Raw genomic sequence first — 20,611 nt, 5'->3', positions numbered from 1 at the left:
ATAAATGCATATTAGTAAAAAAAGGTGTTTGGCAGAGAAGGCATCATTTGTTTCCTACAAGTGCATGCGGTCCATGTACTGTAACCCTGTAACCTGTTTTAAAGGGGACAGGAGCGTGTCTCAGCAGCAGAGCACTTTCCTAGCTGTGTGAGGTCCCGGGTTCCATCCCAGCATAGCAAAAAATAAAAATAAAATAATCTATTTTGGATATGCAAAAATACCCTATTAGTTTAAAAACTATGGCTATAAAGGAATGTTTCACGGTCATTGAATCATAGCATGCTGTGGTTTAAAAAAACAAAAACAAAACAAACAAAAAAACCTTATAATGCTCAGAGCTCCTAACTCCACCTGCGGTCAGCTGCACAGCCCTTTGCTCAGGTTTACAAATGCTTACTGTGGCTAGATGGTGTCGTTTCTACCTGCTGCCACTAGGTGCCAGCATCAGCCATCATTTTCCATCTTTCAGCAACAAATTCAGTTTGGGGAATGATGGGGACAGCTGTAGCTCTTGGACATCTTATCTAGTAGTGTCACTTCCAGCACACTTGAGGCTGTGAAAGGATGCGCGAATGGCATCGTCAGTGTGCGCCCACAGCTAGGCAGCTGAGCCTCAAAGGAGGGGTGCCAGGCCTTCCTGCCAGCTAGATCACAAGGTTTGTGTAGATAGCCCTTAGCGCCTTCAACCAAGGAGCTATAAAGAGGTCATTTCGCTGTCTCCCGTTCCAGGCTACCTCAATGTGCTGGTAAACCAAGGCTGGAAGGAACGGTGGTGCCGCCTCAAGTGCAACACTCTCTATTTCCACAAAGACCGCACAGACCTGCATACCCACGTGAATGCCATTGCCCTCGGGGGCTGTGAGGTAGCCCCAGGTTTTGGACCCAGGCACCCATTTGCCTTCCGGATCTTGCGCAATCGGCAGGAGGTGGCCATCCTGGAGGTGAGAGGAGAGGGTTCAGAGCCCCGAGGGTGGTGGTCAGGTTGCTACCCTACTATAGGACCTTTGGGACAGGAACCCAAAGGGCTTGTCAGGTAACAGAGGGGACACCCCAGGGTATGCTGGAATTCCAGATAAACAAGGAGTCGTGTTTTTACTATGAAAGTATCCCAGGCAGCTTGGAGACACACCTAGACTGAAAGGTTATATGTTATTTATCTGAAGTTCAAACCCAACAGAGCACTCTGTGTTTTTATATCCTAATTCTGGCAGCCCTAATCCTAGAGCCCAGGTTTGTTTATTTGCCCTGACCTTAAAGTTCCAGGTCTAACAGGCACCTCCTGTGCTCTGACTGGGATCTGATCCTGGAGTTCTCGCTCAAACCTTCCCCGCAGAGTCATCAACCTCAGAGAAACCGCTGCGCTTCAAGGTGGCCCATCCTTCCCCCTGAGCAACTCCAGGCCCTAGGAAGAGTTTTCCCACACTGAGTTCAGATCCTTCCGGCTCCGTACTAGCAGGACCACAGCCATGTTTTTGTACAGTATTTACTTTTCTAGATCCCTGCACAATGTCCAGCGCATACTGAGCTCAGCAAACACGTGGTGAACAATGGCATGTGGTACTTGCTCACTACCCTTCCTACCTGCCGGCACCACCCTCCTCTCTGAGATTGTTCAGAGCACACAGGCAACCCTCCATGTGACAGCCCTTTGGCTGTTTAGAACTCAGAATGTTGACACAAGGGGAAGGTTCAGATGTCTACCTCCCTGTGTTATAGACAAACAAAGGCCAGGGCAGCTTTTCAAAGCTCCCAGTGGAGTGCCAGTAGCCTCCCCATCTGCCTGTTTTTCAGTTTCAAGAACTATTATGTCTGCACCTTGCTTTTGAGTCTCTCATTTCCCTTAACTTATACCATTTTCTAGGTGTCCCCCCCCCCTTTTAAAAGGGTGCTTTACTTATTCCTTTATTCAAGTTTGCCATTACTAGCCGTCTTAGGGTTTTGTTGCTGTGAAGAGACAACATGACCATGACAGCTCTTACAAAGAAAAATAATTAATCGGGCTGGCTTACAGTTTTAGGGGTTTAGTCTATTATCATCATGGTGGGAAACCTGGTGGCAAGCAAGGAGACATGGTGCTGGAGAAGGAGCTCAGAATTCAACAACTTGGGCAGCAGAAGGAGACTTTATTCCACTCTGGCCATAGCTTGAGCATATTAGAGCTCAAAGCCCACCCCCACAGTGACGCACTTCCTCCAACAAGGCCACACCTACTCCAACAAGGCCACACCTCCTAATCGTGCCACTTCCTGTGATTAAGCATCCAAACACATGAGTCTATGGAGGTCATTCCTGTTCAAACCACCACACTAACTAAGTTGATTTTATGATAATGCTCTTTAAATCAAAATTAAGTGTATGTTTAACTAACCAGGAGGGGGTTGTTTTGTTTTGTTTTGTTTTTGAGGATTTTCTTCTACGTGGTGCTATCATGCTTTGTTAATTATAGCCTAAGAAGAAGTTTCAGTTATAGGAGCAATTTCCTATTTAGAGAACTAATTATAAATATAGAGGTTGGAGAGATGGCTCAGCCGTTGACAGCACTTGCTGCTTTGGCAGAGAGCCCTGTTGTGATTCCCAGCACCCACAGAGTGGCTCACAACCATCTGTAACAGTTCCAGGAGATCTGATACCCTTCTCTGCCTTCTGCAGATGCCAGGCATGAGTGCAGTACAAGTACTTACACGAAGGCAAAGGAGTCATAACATAAAAACAATTTTAAAGCATTTTTTAAAAAGGCTGGTTATGTGGCTCAGTGGTAGAGCCAGGCCTTGAATACACAAGGCCCTGGGTTTGGTCCCCAGCCTGGAAGAAGAAAAGGAAGTTTTGAGAACATGTAAATATTTTTACATCCAAATGGTCGGATGTAAAAACCCAGAGTAGGGTGGGTAGGGGTATTCCATCTTATAGAATCAATCAAGGAGGACCCCTCAGAGGAGGTAGCTTTTGAGTAGATACTTGAGAGAATTTGGGAGCCTCAGATTTAAAAAAAAAAAAAAACAACAACAACAACAACAACAAAACATTTATCTTTATTTTCTGTGCATTAGCATGACAGTGTCAGATTCCTTGGGATGGGCATTACAGACAGTTGTAAGGTGCCATGTGGGTGCTGGGAATGAAACCCATGTCCTTTGGAAGAACAGACAATGCTCTTAACCACTGAGCCATCTCTCCAGCCCAAGCCTCAAATTTCTGTATGTGTCTAATCTAATCCTTTTTCCATGCCTAAGTACTGAATACTTAGAAATACTGTGGGTTTCTCTGATACGAGCAAGCAGGCAGAAGGCTTCACGGTGTGAAAGTGAACTCCACTGTGCCTCCTCTCCCCAGGCAAGCTGCTCAGAGGACATGGGCCGCTGGCTCGGGCTGCTGCTGGTGGAAATGGGTTCCAAAGTCACCCCGGAGGCACTGCACTACGACTATGTGGACGTGGAGACCTTAACCAGCATCGTCAGTGCTGGGCGCAACTCCTTCCTGTAAGGGTGATTCTCTGTCCACTCCTGCCAGGGTATTCCTGTCTCAGCTCCATTTCCGAGGTTCTGTACGCGGCCTTGAGCCCTGGGACCGGAAGGGGAGGGGCAAGTTCAGGAAGTCTGCTTCCTTGAGGAGGATGGCCCCATCACCGTGCGTGGAGAAGCATGGCTGGCTGATGCTCGTCATTCTGGAGCTTGGCTTCAGACGTAACAAAGGATGGTGGGCATGAGCCATCTGTTGTCAGACTTGTGAGGCTCACACATCCCTATGTAGTCCTCACAAGCACATGACCTTTTGATCTACATTAAAAATTGCTGCCAACATCAAATGAGGGAGGTCAGGAAGGCAGCATAAGCCACAGAGTGTCACCAAGATCATTATATCTGTCATGTTCTAGGTATGCACAATCCTGCCAGGACCAGTGGCCCGAGCCCCGTGTCTACGATGAGGTTCCTTATGAGAAGGTGCAGGTACGGTCCACGGCTTAGCAGTGTGGTAGAAACTGCCTTCACTCACCCTGCCAGCCCTCAGCAGCATGCCCCGTGCCTTCTCCTGGGGAAGAACTAGAAGACAGGCACAACGCACCCAGACACGTGTGGGTGGGCAGCACCTAGAGTACAGGGAACAGAGCTTGCAAGGACCCTGAACCAGATAACACACTGAGCTCTCACCTCCATGATCCCCCTTTACATCCCCAGCCTGCCCTTTTGTTCTTCCCAAGGATTTCTGGAATGCAACTTGAAGGTTTTACTCTGTTGCAGAGAAGCTAATAGCTGGGTGGCTTGCCACTCAGATATGAAGGCTGCAATCAGAGGGACCTCGGCCTTGCTTCTCAGATCCTGCTTCTCACTTCCCAGATCCACGTGGGTGTATAGGTCCCTTCTAGAGTGTTTTGAGAACAAAATGAAATGATCTGTGTTTAAAAAGAAGGCAATTAGCACAGTTGCCCAGACAGTGGAACGTTCTGTACAGAAAAATAAAGAGTGCTGTTCAGAATTTGATGTTATATGACAATGATGTGTCACACCAGGCTTCCAACACTTTGGCTGGACTTGGAGCATGGGAAATACCCTGAAGGCACAAATATGCAGCCAGTTTATTAAGTTGTATTACTTCTGTCATTGGCTCCTCTCATCCATGGCATTGCTTCCCTCCTTCCCTTCCTCCTCCCCTTCTGAGGGAAGACTGTGTATTAGCAATTCAGAAAATAGAAGAATGTTTTCAAAGGATATGAGGACAAAAGGCCACCCACAGTTTCCAGCCTTCTACTGTGTCTCTCACTAAGTACCGTGGCTTAAGTTTGCCTTAAAGGTATGAGGTTCAAATGACAGTGCTAGTGAAGGTGGTCTGTAAACTGTAGAGTGCTGCACCAGTCTCTCTGTGTAAGACCAAGCTCACAAAGGTGCCGGCCAGAAGCTCCTTGCCTGAATGGGCTGAACCCTGACTGTACTTAACCTCCTTCCTCTGTCCCCCTTGCCCAGGATGAGGAGCCTCAGCGGCCCAGTGGGGCTCAGGTGAAGCGCCACGCCTCCTCCTGCAGTGAGAAGTCCCATCGTGCGGACCCACAGGTCAAAGTCAAGCGCCATGCCTCCAGTGAGTTCTATGACCTTTTCCTGATGAAGGGCAGTAGGGTAGAACATTGCAGAGGTCTCAAGACCAGATTTTCCCAGGAGTGAGGTTGCAAAATGAGAGAGTAAAGCAGCAAGTATGTCAGTAAATACCTGTCTTAAGGAAGGTAATGGGGGCTGGGCAGTGTGGGGGCACTTGCTGGTTGTGGTGAGACCTAAGGTCCCAGTCCTGAGCATAGCAATAGAAACAAAAAAAAAAGTAGCAACGTAAGCAGGGTGGTAAAGGGCAGAGAGCAGGTGAATGGGGGAGGAAGGTTGGCAGAGAGACTACAGTGCTTACATCCTATTCCAGAGGCAGACCCTACTTGGCTTCTCCATGAGACCCATGTAGCATTTACTGATGATTCAGAAGGCCAGAAGTTAAATTTGATGTGAATTCTTAGTTTTGTTTCTTTTCCTTTCTTTCTTTTTTCTTCCTTCCTCCCTTCCTTCCTCCCTTCTCTCTCTCTCTCTCTCTCTCTCACTTTCTTTCTTGAGATAGGCTATCTCTATATAGCCCTGGCTGTCCTGGAACAGGCTGGCCTCCAACTCAGAGATCTTGCCTCCCTCTGCCTCCCAAGGGCTGGGACTAAAGGTGTGCGCTGCTTCTACCCAGCATGTGAATTTCTAATATTAGCTGCTAACTTAAATGTTTTTATACTGCATGAGTATTGTCTGTATAACAGTTGAGTATTCAAATGTATATATGCATATATAGGTATATGTAAATGTGTGTGCATAGAGAAAGAGAGAGAGAGCTCATCTCTAAGCCTATCTTTTCCAGAAGCCCCAGTTTTGGCCTCTGATCTAGAGTAGTAAGCAGAGAACCAATCCCTCCACCGTCCACCAGCAGCACCACAAGATCTGCAGCTCATCCCTGTGTCCCCACGTGCTCTCCATACCACACAAGGGACTCAGGAGCCACTTTTCTGTCCCTTGCTCCATAGCATTAGTATAAACCATTGCTCTTGGGATTCAGGAGATCTGTTCCTCACTTGGCTGACACCTTGCTCTGTAACTTTGAACAAGTCCTTTCTCCTTTCTGACTCCCTCAGAATAAGGGGATGTAGAGCATTCTTGAGAAGCTTCACACACAGGCACTGGAAACACGGGGCTTTGAAATAGAAAATTGTGCTTCATGTAATAGACATGCTGCGGTCTCAGTGCACGGGGGGGAGAAGGAGAACCAGTGCAAGCTCCAGGCCAGCCTTGTCTGCATGAATAAAAAGGGCAACTAGTGAGACCCTGTCATGAAAAAATCATCGGCATAGTGAGGTCTCACTAACTGGCCTTGAATCCCACAACTCAGGAGGCAGAGGCAGGCAGATCTCTGTGAGTCTGAGGCCAGCCTGATCTACATAGTGAGAAACTGTCTTGAAAAAACAAAAAATAAAATAACAAAATAAAAGTCAATGGATAAGCAAAGGAGAAAACTGAAGTTAACATGTGAGAGTAAAGACATCATAACATGGCCAGGCCATGATGGCACACACCTCTAATTCCAGCACTCAGGAGACAGAAGCAGGAGGATCATGTGAGTTTGAGGCCAGCCTGGTCTACAGAACTAGTTCTAGGACAGCCAAAATATGCAAAGAAACCATGTCACAAAAAAACAAGAAGAAAGAGAGAGGGAAGGAGAAGGAGAGGGGGGGAGCGAAGAAGGGAAGGAAAGGGAAAAAAATGTAAAAAAAAAAGTAAAAGCCCACACCTATTTTCAAGTCAAATCTTTCACAAAAGGCCAATTATTGATCTGTGAGAATGGGTCTGGTCTGGCTGAGGCTCATCAGCCTCCTCATTCCAAGGGCCTGCTGAAGTCACATGGAGGGACTAGAAGCCACATGGAAACCCCTAGTGTAGTCCGGTGACATATTAGGCACACACGAGGAAAGCTGTCCTGGTCCTCAGTCTGCTGTAACAAAAATCCTAACCTAGATAACATACAGCTCGTTTCTCCTAGATTTGGTAGCTGGCTGGGGTCCAAGTCAGCAGGCATATAGTGTCTGTGAGGGCCATTTCCTGTTGGATAGGCTTGCTCTCTTCTGAGGCCACTGATGTCATATATAAAGATTCTGTGCTTCTGACCTCATCAGCTAGAGTCAGACAAATACATGTTTACCTTGCCTCTAGTGCCAGTAACTGTGGGACCTTTCTGTGCCTGGCTTCCTCGCCTGTGAAAGAGTAATAAAGACACCCAGCTAATAATAAGTAGAGCCAAACAGGTTAAACAGTGAATAATAAAGTAGAGGAAGGCTAAATGGGAAATTCAAGGAAGTGGCTGAGCGTGTAGCATACATGGAGTAAGCAATGCATTGGTTGCTTGCTGTCTGCCATTGTGTTGGACCTACAGTACACTCCTGGAGCTCTCTTCCTACCTTCCCTTCCCCAGCAATGCAATGAGCAATGCCTGACACTGACCTAGGTCTGTCTGAATTATATGTAAATATCTCCCTTTATTGCAGATACTTGCCTCATTCAAAGCACACTTTTAACAAAGCAAAATGGGTTACATATCACAAAATTTTATTATATGATACTAATGCCCCACCTGCAGCTTCCACCTGAGGTGCCTGTACCCTCTCAGCTACCACCTGAGATGCCCTATTATCAGTATCTTTATTTGTGCAAAGGGATACTGAGGTTTGGGGGAAAGGGACAAAAGCACACCAATCATTTCTGTTTGAAGTCACACACCCAGTAAAGAATGAATGCAAACTCTGATCTACCTGGCTCTGAGTCCCTGTGCTGTGCTGCCTCCCTGTTGCTGCTTATTTCCTCAGGAGATTCACGCTAAACCTATACATCCATATTTTATAGGTGCAGCTGAGGTGAAAGGCAAGCTAACACCACATATGCACCTCACCAGCAGTCAGACCTGAGGGGCTCTTGCTTTCCTGTATCTCTGCAGGTGCCAACCAATACAAATACGGCAAGAACCGGGCAGAGGAGGACGCCCGTAGATACCTGGTAGAAAAAGAGAGGCTGGAGAAAGAGAAGGAGATGATTCGGACAGAACTGATGGCCTTGCGACAGGAGAAGAAGGCGCTGAAGGAAGCCATTCGGAACAACCCAGGTACCTGTTGAGGTGTGGCCCGGAATGCACAGGCAGGGGGGTCTCACCCTGAGCACTTGTCCTGGAACAGTAAGGGGAAGCCTCTTCCCCAGATTTCCTGGTTTCCCACCCAGGAGAGGTGATCTCCTCCCTCTCCTCATTATCATTCACCCTGACTCAAGAAAGTGCTGGCAGTTGAGTAACTGCTTCAGATAGAGGTGGAGAGCACCCCAGTAAAAGACAAAGCAGTGTGGAGAGCAGACGATTGCCCCAGCATCTCAGAAGTAAGACTTCATTCATTCACTCAGATGTAAGACAGTAGCCCGATGCTAGGTTTGATAAGCAGTGCTATTTTCCAGGATCCTCTTCTGAAGTCCCGAGACTTCACCAGCCCCTGCCTGCTCTGGGCTTCTCTAGTCCCATTTTCCACTGTGTTTTTTTGTAGCTCCCCACACTTCTGCCTAGGTGTCTCCCACATGTTCTCGGGAACAGGAAGTTCTGCCTTACAAAGTACACACAGCCCTTAGGGAGCATAGAACCTACGCACCCTTCCCAAAGAACAAAATACACATCAAAATGGTACAGACAAATTCAGCAGCCCAACCTTAGAGCCCACCCATAGATCACAGTGGGCCTAACATGAGGACTTCTGGTTTAGAGAATGAACACATGGAGCAGGGAATGACAAAACATGTCCTAAGTCCCAGCACTCAGGTGGCAGAGGCAGGTGGATCTCTGTGAGTGGGAAGCTAGCTTGGTTTACATATCAAGTTCCAGGACAGCCAAGGCTGCCTAGTGAGACCATGTATCAGAGAGAGACAGAGATGGGAGGGGGGCAGAGGGAAGAGAGAAAGAGAGATTGAAAGAGAAAATAAACACACAGGAGGATAGCAAAGGAAAGCCATTTGGTTTCAGTACAAGAAAACTTTTGGGGGCTAGAGATGTAACTCAGTGGTAGAGCAGTTGTCCAGCATGTGCAGTACCCTGGAGTCAGTCCTCTTAGAGAGAGAGAGAGAGAGAGAGAGAGAGAGATATGGTAGGAACTTTCTAGAATTAAGAGCCATGATTTGGAACAAACTATCCTATCTCCCATACCAATGAATGAATGAATGAATGAATGAATGAATGAATGAATGAATGACAGGAACTTTACAGAGGTAAAAAAACAGACTAACTATTCTAGACAATGTTTTTGTCAATACTGCTTTGCAGTATAGATAAGTTTATTATATTCATTACTCTTACTTATGTTTGTCACATACATATAGATAATAAGATCCATAAAAGCAAAGAGCCTTGCCTGTTTTCTTTGATGATCCATATCAAAGGTCTAGGACAGTGCTAGAAAGAGTTCAGTAAACAACTACTAAAACAATGAATGGACACATTTAACATTACTGTAAAACCTAATGTAAGTTAAAGGTTGGGGAGACCTGGACTGAGCTAGAGCTGTGGCTTTTGGTGTAATGCTTTCTGGCATTCACAAAGCCCCAGGTAGACCAGGTATGGCAGCACATACCATAATCCTGAAGCTCTGGAGGCAGGATGATCAGAATTTGAGGTCATTTTCTACTGTATAGTCTGAGGCAAGCCCCGGCTACATGAGACCCTGGGTTTTGTTTTGTTTTTTAAGATTTTTTTTAATGGGAAGCTGTAGATATAGCTCTATGGCAGATCTCTTCCTTGAGTGCAAGCCCTTAAATTCAGTGTACACACACAGAAATGGAGTTTCTTCACATGGCAGAAATAGTAATGAAACTTTTTCGGCTTAAACTAAATAAGCAGCAAGGTCCTCCTGAAAAACCTGTTCTGTGGAAAGCTCTGTATCATGACTCTAGTTCAGAAGTCACAGAAACCAAAATCACACTGGCATAGAAACAAAAATGCAATCTGAAAACTGAGCGCTCAGGTATGTGAGGTGAAGTGCGGGGAAACAAATGATTTCATTCATTTCCCCTTTGTGGTGATATAGTGGCCGCACAGTGCAAGCCTTCACCCAGTCCTTCTGGAAACTCCAGTGGCCACCACCAAAAATCTCAACATCCGCTCCATTTGAACCAGCTCTAAACCATCACTGTAAATGGAAGATGGGAGGTGATTATGGGCCAGGCCCGAGTTCCATGGGACCAACCCACTCAAGGAACACATAGGGAATGAGAGGGTGGCGATGGTTCTGCAGTGAAATAGTAGGGTGCTGTTTCCCGAAGGTGGAGGCCGAGCAGATAAAGGCTACACCACAGAGTGTGGCTGGCAACCCACTTCAAAGTCCATCTTCTAACTGAAGCTGTAGTGCTAGAAAGGCCCTCCAGAAAAGACAGAGAGGGCATGAGGCCCCCGCTCACTTTCTCATCAGTGTCTCTGGACTCAGGAGCAAAGATGAAGGCTTTGGAGGAGGCTGTGGCCACTGTGGAAGCACAGTGTCGTGCGAAGGAAGAACAGAGGATCGACCTGGAGCTGAAGCTGGTGGCTGTGAAGGAGCGCTTGCAACAGTCCCTGGCAGGGGGCCCGGCCCTGGGCCTGTCTGTGAGCAGCAAGAGTAAGAGCCAGGTGAGTCCAGTGTCGTCTCCGTGGGGCAGCCACTTCCGAGCTCCTCACACCGTGCATACCCCACCATGTTTATTCTCACTTCGCTATGACAGAAGTGTCTCCAGAAAACGCCAGCTGTCCCAGGATTCCCCATTAGGATGCACTGCTATAAACTGCCAATGGTCATATCCATTCTTCATCTGCATAGCACTGAACCACTAGAGAGAGAGACAAACAGAGAGAGGAATAGAAAGAGAACATACATGTGTGTGTCCTTATTCATAGAATGTGTCTCCTGCCGCAAGTAATTTAATGTGTTTATTAAAAAGTGAGGGGTCGTCTGGAGAGATGACTTAGGGGTTAAGAGCACTGGCTTTTCCCCCAAATGTCCTGAGTTCAATTCCCAGCAACCACATGGTGGCTCATAACCATCTATAATGAGATCTGGTGCCCTCTTCTGGCCTGCAGGCACACATGCAAGCAGAATACTGTATAAAAAATAAATAAATCTTTTTTTTTTTAATTGAGGGATAGAATAGGGTTATAGTGCAATAAAGCCCATGCCTGGCATGTATGAGGCATGAGACCATTGGCACCAAAAACAACCCACAAGAGTTAGACAGTGTTTATCATATCCTTAGCCTCATGCAGAGTCAGGATGATTGGAGTATAGCAAAGTGTTGGGTTTCTGATTAATTAAATGCCTTCCCTGCTCTCACACAACACTGACTTGTCTGATAAGTATCAGTTGTCATTGGGAACTGTGTTTCAAGCCACTCTATATGGGCAGACCACAGCCTATGATCTGAAGCCACCCAACACTTCCTCTCTTTCGGGGTACTGCTAGCCTCGTTTTACAGATGGAGCCTAATTCATAGAGGGCTAGGGAAACGGCAAGAACCCATTCCTTCATCCCAGCTGCTGCTGCTCAGCTGCACACTCAATGTTTTCCTTGAGTCCTTTTGATATCCTTTGGAGATAGAAAAATTAATTCTTTTTTAAATTCTTGCAGAGTTAGCTGTTAGGATTTCACACTGCCTTTGGTAGAGTACTATTGCTATAATGAAACATCATTACCAAAAAGCAAGTTGGAAAGGAAAGGGTTTGTATTTGGCTTATACTTCCACATCAAAATCCATCCTAGAAGGAAGCCAGGACAGGAACTCAGACAGGACAGGAACCTGGAGGCAGGAGCTGATGCAGAGGCCACGAGGTTTACTAGTTTCCCTCTGGCTTGCTCAGCCTGCTTTCTTATAGAACCAGGGCCACCAGCCCAACTGCAGTGGGTGGGTCGCACGTCAACCACTAGTTAAGAAAATACCTTACAGCTGGATCTTATGGAGGCATTTTCTCACCTGAGGCTCCCTCTGCTCAGAAGCTTGTGTAAAGTTAACATAAAAGTAGACAGCACAGGCACAGTGGTGCACACCCGTAATCCCAGCACTTAGGGAGGCAGAGGCAGGCAGATCTCTGTGAGGTCGAGGCCAGCCTGGTCTGCAAAGTGAGTGTAGGACAGCCAAGGATACACAAAGAAACCTGTCTTGAAAAACCAAAAAGAAGAAAGTAGACAGCACAAACACTTATGCAGCTGAATATTAAGCAATTAGCTGGAAGATTTAACAGTGAGGATAGAATTGAAAATAAGACAGAATACCAGAGAGAAGTTATTTTAAGCACATATGTGTGAAGCTCTGTGTTTAATCCCTAGCAGCACCACCCAAAAGAAACTGCAGCTACAGGATTTGAGTCTCATCTCTCATACTAAGAAACTTTGTGACCATGCACAGAAACTTGATCTTCCTGATTTCATCTATAAAATGGGGTGATTAAGTAAGAGTACCTACATCACAGGCTTGTGGGAAAACCCACTCATAAAAGGCCTGCCTGCTGCATGGAGAGGGTTCTGTGATTTTTGCCTGTCACTCTCTTTACTCCAAAGGCCTCAGCATATTCTGGCCAACCCCACCCCCTGCCCTGTTCAGCTGGCATGTTTGTCTAGTGCTTTCTAATTTAAAGTTCACTCATCTTTCTAAGGGTAGGTTGGATTCAAATAGCCAGCACTGTATCTCACCTACTTAACGGTTTTACTTTGTTTGCCATTAGCAGGAAACTACAAATAAACCCCAAAGCAATGTCCCAGAGCAATCTCTCCCTGTCAACTGTGTTTCTGAGCTGAGAAAGAGGAGTCCATCCATTGTAACCTCCAACCAAGGAAGGGTGCTACAGAAGGCCAAGGTAAACCAAGATCTGAGTTAATGGCAAGTCACACCTCTGGATCTCTTTATACAGAACCTATCCCAGAACACTGCCTAGGGAGAAAGACAGGGAACTGCTAGATAGCCATACAGTAAAGCCAGAGTCCTCACTGACATGGCTCTATCACGCTGTCATCTGGTTTCTGTCAGCATTTCGAGGTAGTAAGGAGACATGGTCGGGTAGTGGAGCTGGCCCAAGGCTAAGCAAGGAACCAACACAAGGGCAGACAGGCTCAGGGCTCACTTTATGAAGCTGGTCCTCAACCTTTCCTCTGTAATTCTTGGAGACAGCTGTTAAGAACATTTGGGGCTTTAGAAAGGCATTATGTATTCCAACACATTTCTCAAGACACAAATCACTCTATAGTAGGTTATAAGAACACACACCATAGAGCAGAAAACACTTTACATCAGATTTTGACACCAAGTCAGTTTGTGCCAAAACACCTAGAAAATATGCCTATTTCAGGATTTTCTGGTAAACTGATACAGGTAAGATGGTGTGGAACTGAAAAACAAATGTTCAGCACTGGGCATATCACATGCCTGCAATCCTAGCATCTGACAGGGGGAATCACAATTTCTAGACCAGCGTGGACTATGTGTTAGTATTTTGGAACACAACCTGCTGCTGGGTTACCCAGCAACTTATGATGTCATCATGTGTCGCTGCCCAGGTAGCCACACCTGGAAGGCATTACCTTGCCCCTTAAAGGGACAACCCCGACACGTGGTCACTCTCTTACTCTCCTCCTCTAACTCTTACTCTCTCATTTCTCTCTCTCTCGCGCGCGCGCTCTCTCTCTCTCTCAGCACCCCCTTTCCCTTTCTTTCTCTCTCCCCATCATGGCCTGTTCCCCCACTCCCTCCATATCCACCTAATAAACCTCTTGCATAGAAGATCGGTTGACCAGTCTCATTCTTCTTTTAATAGAGCTAACACTATGTAGTAAGACCCTATCTCTAAAAATAATAAGAAGAAGATATTAAGCTCAGCCAGAGTGCCCAGTAAGCCTCATGGGAAACTAATACTGACATCTTCTTGGGTAGTTTAATCTCAACCAAAAGGTATGGAGTCCAATGGATTTTCTCTTCTTTAAGATGAAAATCTACATCTGGGCATGGTGGTGAGCGCCTGTGCTTTAATCTCAGCACTTGGGAGGCAGAGGCAGGTGGATCTCAAGGCCAGCCTGGTCTACAGAGTTCTAGGACAGCTAGAACAACACAGAGAAATCTTGTCTCAAAAAATAAAAAACAAAACAAACGGTACATAGCAAGGAGCCCAAACAAGTCTTTCTTTCCCTGGTGGATTTGGGAAGATAATACCTCACATGCATACAGAAATGAAGACTATGAAGCCAGGCCATAGTAAGTACTTTGAAGTAAAATTAAGCAGGGGAAGAGGAGGAAATGTGACAAGTGGTTGGGGTGGTCATTTTAATCATTGATAGCAAATGCCTTTGCAGTGGGTCATAGACAAGCAGAGTGTGAGGGAGTCAGATGGGGTTGGAGGGAAGGGTAATCCAGAAAGAGAAAAGCATGTGACAAGTTGCTTGTTCGTGGACAATCAGGCAGAAGGGTGAGCATATGTACTAAGAGTGAGACCCAAGAAGGAATGGCCAGGCCACAGCAGCTAGGCCCAGGAGCTAACAAACCTTTCCTGTGAGGGGAAAAGACCCTCACAGGAAATATTTTAGATTTTGTAGGCTATATAGTTTGTTTCACGTCTACAAAGCAGCCCCAGCCGATAACTAACACATGAAGAGTATTACTGTCTCCCAGTAAAGCTTTACTTATGGGCACTGAAATTTCAATTCTGTATCACTTGTCACAAAATACTGTTATTCTTCTGTTATTTTTCCCAGACCTTGGAAATGTGACAAAAACTCTTAGTTGACAGGCTGTATGAAAGCAGGTGAGACAGACTGTGTCACTAGACTACAGCCAGTTCCTCATGTATAGACCTCAGGCCAGTGGAGGAACTATGGGTTTAATATACTGGGAAGATTTGAGCAGACTTTTGGGGTTGTTTTTTTTTTTGATGTTTTTTTTTTTTTTTTTCAAGACAGGCTTCTCTATGAAGTCCTGGCTGTCCTCGAACTTGCTCTGTAGACCAGGCTGGCCTCAAACTCAAGATATGCCTGCCTTTGCCTCCCAGGTGCTGGGATTAAAGGCATGTGCCACCACTGCCCAGCTTGAGCAATTTTTTTTTAATACCAAGTGCATTTTTCAAAGGCCATTCTGGGATTTGGAAAGATGGCTCAGTGGTTAAGAACAGTTGTCTTTGCAGAGGACTTGGGTTCAGTTCCCAGCACCTACATGGCTACTTACAATCATGTGTAACTCCATTACCAAGGCATCTGATGTCATCTCTTCTGACCTCCATCAGAAGGCACACACATGGCGCACAGACAGACATGCAAGCAAAACACTCAAACACATAAAATAAATCAGTAAAACACTTAAAAAATATCCTGGCTAGGTATGTAATCCCAGTACTGTAGAGGCTGAGGCAGGAGGATCACCGTAAGTTTGAGGCCAGCCTGATCTACACAGTGAAACCTTGTCATCACCACAACACAACAAAAACCTATCTTGACCACTTTGCTGAGAATAGAGAAAGGGACTTAAAGCTACAGAGAGACCGAGGATTAGGGCCCCAGGGAGCTATTCACACAAGAGTGCAATGAGTGAGTATTCCTATCTACACTCCCACTAGAACATTCAACAAACTGATTTTTCTCATCTTTCTGTGCTTTAGGAATGGGAAATGAAGAAGACCTAGAAAGGGTGAGAATCCCATCCTGAAGGAATATCAGCTTGTCCATCTAAGAAGGAAATGCTTTCTTCACAGAGACATCAAGAAAAGACTGGGGCACCCAAAAGACCAGCTTGACTGCATGATTTTAGGGCTTGTGGGAAGGGAAAAGTGGAGGCATCCTTCAGGCTTTTCAAAGTGTGGAGGTGGGAGTAGCAGGAGATAGAAGTGTGCAGAGTTGTAAAGATTATGTTAGTATCTTTGCCTTCTGAAGCAATGAAAGCGCATAAGTCATTCCATCCTTTCCTGGCATCCCAATCCCAGTCTCAGTCCTTAAGGCAAAGGAAGACAGTGTTGAAGCCCTGCTAGTGTCTGATGAAAGAAAACACTGTCACCTGATCACCCTCAGGCAAGCATTCCTACTGGGCATTACAGACAATCTCAGGGCATGAATAATGGGCTGGACAATTAATATATCCTTGCCTGCACAACAATGAGCAAAAGCTATTGAGAACATAAAAATTCCACAGTCGTTCTTCATCTGTCTTAGAGCCAGGCAGACTAAAGCCACTAGAACCTTCCAGGTTTAAATATTCTAAAATCAGAATATCTGAGAATTCAGAGGGTAAAGACAGTTGATCCGCTGGCACATTTTAAACTCACAGTGGCAAAAGTATGGAGTTCTCATGCCAACACACTGTTGCATGCACTAGAGGGTGGAGTCATTTGCTGTCAGTCAAGTCCTTGCCTATTTAATGTGACTTTGAGGCTCCCGAGACTGTGGTTGGAGACTAAGTCTTTAGCCCAAGGAGTCTTCATCTTGTACTAGAAGGCCCACAAACCTGTTTCCTTATCTGCTGCAAAGTGAGAATATTAAGGAAAGCCAACAGGATGGTGCCCCAGGGGTGCTAAGCCTTTTCCAAACACTTGATTTTTCTAAACCTTACATCCTAGGCACCCTCTTTCTATGCCACTCATAACTGTCTCAACACTGGGCTTTTGGGTCTGTTTTTTTAATGTATTCATCTCCAATAAAGATGAAACTGTTCAGCTCTTAGAGGTCAGAGCATAGCTGGCACTGTGTGTCTCAGAATAAGCAGTGGATGGTTTGCCAGCCTTGAAATGTTGCCCACCTAAGGCTTACCATACTTCAGCCTTACCGAAACCTTACCAGCCTTTGAAGTAGCTGGAGACCACAGCAGGAAAATCACCCCACCAGTCACCTCCCTGGTAGGTCACCTCACTGGTAGGACATGTACATTAGGGCTCACTGCCCTGGGTCCCAGGTAGGGCTGTCTGCTGCTAACTGAAGGATCATCTCAGCAAAGTAGTTCAACCCCTCTGGTTCTCATTGTGAGAACAGGCTAAGTGATTGTATACTCTTCCCAAGACTCCTGGTGGGTATTTAATGAGATAATTAATGGGGAGCGTCTTCTATGTTGTTTCAAGTTGAAAATACCAAGTCACGGGTAGACTTTAATATCAATAAGATGAGAAATGTCTGATCCTTTGTTCTTTCTTTAAAAGAAAAAAAATGATTTAAATAGTAACAGGTATCAAAAGGCATCTACTCCAAAGGGAAGGTTTTCATTCCAAATTCCACCTGTGTCTTCAGTGACAAAGAGCCCACATTTGGGTTGCCAGTGCTTTTTAAAAAGATGTATATTCTGCAATGGTGCCCACCACTGTGTCTTAAGTATCCATTACATCCTTTCTTGGGCAGTTATTTTAGGGTTAAATGCCTTTCCCACAAGTAGATCTTAAACTCAAAGAAGGGTCCTGCATCAGTAATCATCATGAGGACATACCACCTGCCAAGCACTAAGCCTTTGTCTCCTCAAGCCCATTTTCAGAGCACATCTAGTGCCCACCTTCTAGAAAATGTTTCTCCTTAGCCATTTTTGAAGAAGAGGTCCAGCATTTTTCTCTTGTCTTTTAAATAGTGTATCCAGAATCAAGCAAGATGACTCAGAGGGTGTAAAGGAGCTTGCTGCCAAGTCTGAGGACCTGAGTTTGATCCTCAGAACCCACATGCTGAAAGGAAGGAGAGAACTAATTCCCATAAATAGCCTCTGCCCTCCACTTTTTGGCACTCTTGCCCACCTGTACCTAAACACTGTGCATGTGCGCACACACTCTAAATAAATGTTTAAAAAAATTTTTTAATAGTAGCTAGCCCTGTATTTATTGCCTTTCTAAGCATTATGCCAGTACTTTACACTAAGATTCTGTGAGATCAGTCAAAAGAACATTTATTCATTCATTCATTCATTCATTTATTCATTCATTCATTTATTTATTTGTTTGTTTGTTTGTTTGTAGTTCGGTGTGATTCTAGAACCCTTAATTCCTAACTCCACATTTCCATTTCTTCTGTGGATCTCCATTCAGAAGCATACTTGTACCTAATAAATACATGAATAAAAGTCAAATTCAAGGTTAGCCAGTTTTAGGCCAACCAGAACTACACAGACCATCTCAAAACCCACACATGCACATATATATGTACTTGTATACAAACGGATGCATGTATGTAGGTGCTTGCTGTAAGCTGTTCGGCTAAAAGAACTGTAAGCACAACCACCAAAGCAAACACCAGCTCCTTTGCTCACTTGCTAAAATGCTTTCTTTGGTTGTGTTTTTTCAAGCTACAGGCCACAACTCTGAGAGGGACTTAGGTTCCAGCCTTCCCAACACTGAACTGTTAGATCCGTACTATCACTCAGCTTCGCTGGAGAACCTTACACAGGCTTGCCTACTGCTGAAAGCCTCAAGTCTCTTATCTGGAAGAAGAGTTTATAACCCCCGCCCACACTGCATCTCATAGAGCACACGTGAGGATGATGGTGTGTTGGCCGCGTCAGAGCTGGACCTTAGAAGAGATCAAAGCCACAAAAGACTGTCTCTGTCTTGGGGCTCATGAACAGGCAGAGGACAAAGTCTGACCAAATTGCCACAAGTAAGCTGTATTTTGGTGAGGATTCAGAGTGCTGAGGAACATGTCCCATTCCTTTTTTAAAAACTAATCTCATGTTGACCTTAGGGTCTACTCAGTAACTAAGCTGGAAACTCCAAACACTAGTTCATTTTCACACTCAAACAGCCTTTCATCTACATCCCCTAATTTTTTTTTTTTTGAACAGGCACATTAATACCAGCAATAGGAAGGCACAGGGAGGCAGATCTCTGAGTTTGAGGCCAGCCTGGTCTACAGAGGGAGTTTTAGAACAGCCCAGATTAAACGGGGAAACCCTCTCTCAAAAAAAACAAAACCAAAAAAAAAAAAAAAAAAAAAAAGGGTCCCGTGTACCTCTGGCTGGCCTAGAATCTGATGTGTAGACCTGGCTAGCCTCAAAGTGACAGAGATCTATCTGCCTCTGCCTCTCAAGTGCTGGGATTAAAGTCATGCAATACCACATCCAGCTAAGCCATAAAACATATCTACAACTTGAGCTATCAAGATGGCTCAGCAAGTAAAAGGTGCTGGCCACCAAGACTGGTGACCTTAATTCAGGGCCCACATTGTTTAAAGACAAAACTGACTATTACAAACGGTCCTGTGACGACATGCATTCATGCGTGCACCCATATACATATAAACATGTCAAAAAAAATCAGATTTGCCTTCATCTTCACTGACATTACCCAACTTCATCAATTCATTTAGCGAATTAATGAATTCATTTAACAAGCATTTATTGGGCACGAAAGAAAATTTAGTGATCAAAATACACCACAAAACTAAAATTCTAAATTGCAGAAAAGAAGCAAGACAAAACACTAAGAAAATAGGAGGTAAACACAGAGACTTGAGTCAGGTAGTTAGGTTTCTCTGTAACTACATTATCTAAGGTGGTTGGGGGTGAGATGGCCTGCCACTGCTATCCCAGCATTGAAGAGTTGCCACTGCTATCCCAGCATTGAAGAGTGGAGCCCCAAGTTCAGGGCTGCATCGTAAGGCTCTCTATCAAGAACCAGAATAAAAACATTCCATCCTCTCCTGCCTGGACTCTTCCAACAGTTTGTCTTCCCTGCCTCTTTTTACAGCCTTCAATTTTCTCTGAGCAGCAAAGCGACCTTTTTCCAGTCCCGAGGAAAAAGTCCGGCATGTGCTAGACAAGCACTGGACCACTGAGCTGTATCTCCAGCTGTCATTGAGACTGCCTCACTGAGTTACTCAGGCTGGACTCGATACTGTGATCCTCTTGCCTTAGCCAGGAGTGGCTACGGTTAAAGGCCTGAGGTTACTGCAGTCATAATTGGACAACAAAATATAATCCTGCAAGTCATCCACGGAAAAATCGTGGGAGTGGCTGTGAAAGGTGCAAGCAGGGTGCAGTATGACCGGTTCACCCAATTCTCCAATCTTTTACCATACCTCTACCCCGTATTTGAATTTTTTCCTTCCTATACTCTCCCTCTTCACTGGCTCTTTTTACAAAGGCTACCAGAACCACTCTTCTCCCCTTTACATCTACCAGTGTTTCGGCTTCTATTCTAGTCTTCCCCTTGCAGTTTTGTTTGGGCGTGTATTTATTTAGGCGCGTACATGACTGAGGCCGTAATGAAGTCAAGAGGACAAGGTGAGGAAGTCGGTTCTCTCCAAGTGGGTTCCGGGATCCAATTCACGTTGTTGAGGCTTGGCAGCCAGGGCCGTGCCCCTTACGTTCAAGCACCGGTCACATTTTTTACGTTTAGCGCTTGCAACGTCATCTTCGCTTCTCGAGAATAACGTGAGAACCACTACACTCACCGTGAACCTCGCACCTTCTTTGAGACTCTTGGGACAAGCGTCCACAGGACTAGAGCAACCCAGCGAGGAAGGAGTGTGGCGCCAAGCCCGGAAGAGTAGGGTGGCGCACAGGAAACCGGAAGTTCCGTGCCTACTCCGGAGGGGCGTGGCTTTCTCCACTTGGCTCCAGTGCGCGTGCGCAGTGTCGGC

At 45.6% G+C, this 20,611-nt stretch overlaps 1 protein-coding gene across 2 annotated transcripts in view; it reads left to right on the top strand.

Moving 5' to 3' along the window:
* Positions 1–17,835, top strand: part of Afap1l1 (actin filament associated protein 1 like 1) — a 59,064-nt gene extending 41,229 nt beyond the window's left edge. Inside the window, exons 12-19 of one of the 2 annotated variants that reach the window (XM_055622850.1) lie at positions 730–941; positions 3,331–3,476; positions 3,872–3,944; positions 4,956–5,067; positions 7,987–8,151; positions 10,499–10,677; positions 12,763–12,891; positions 15,673–17,835. In XM_055622850.1, the coding sequence (XP_055478825.1) occupies positions 730–941; positions 3,331–3,476; positions 3,872–3,944; positions 4,956–5,067; positions 7,987–8,151; positions 10,499–10,677; positions 12,763–12,891; positions 15,673–15,696 (1,040 nt within the window). In that variant the 3' untranslated portion in view covers positions 15,697–17,835. Of the gene's footprint in view, positions 1–729; positions 942–3,330; positions 3,477–3,871; positions 3,945–4,955; positions 5,068–7,986; positions 8,152–10,498; positions 10,678–12,759; positions 12,892–15,672 lie in introns of both variants that reach the window. The other variant, XM_055622849.1, reaches the window with a different exon arrangement.
* Positions 17,836–20,611: the final 2,776 nt, after the last annotated feature.

Source organism: Psammomys obesus, unplaced genomic scaffold (genome assembly GCF_907164565.1).
Source record: "Psammomys obesus unplaced genomic scaffold, mPsaObe1.curated_primary_1811, whole genome shotgun sequence".
Lineage (NCBI taxonomy): Eukaryota > Metazoa > Chordata > Mammalia > Rodentia > Muridae > Psammomys > Psammomys obesus.
The sequence above is the reverse complement of the archived record's forward strand: the minus strand, read 5'-3'. Positions and strand labels throughout refer to the sequence as shown.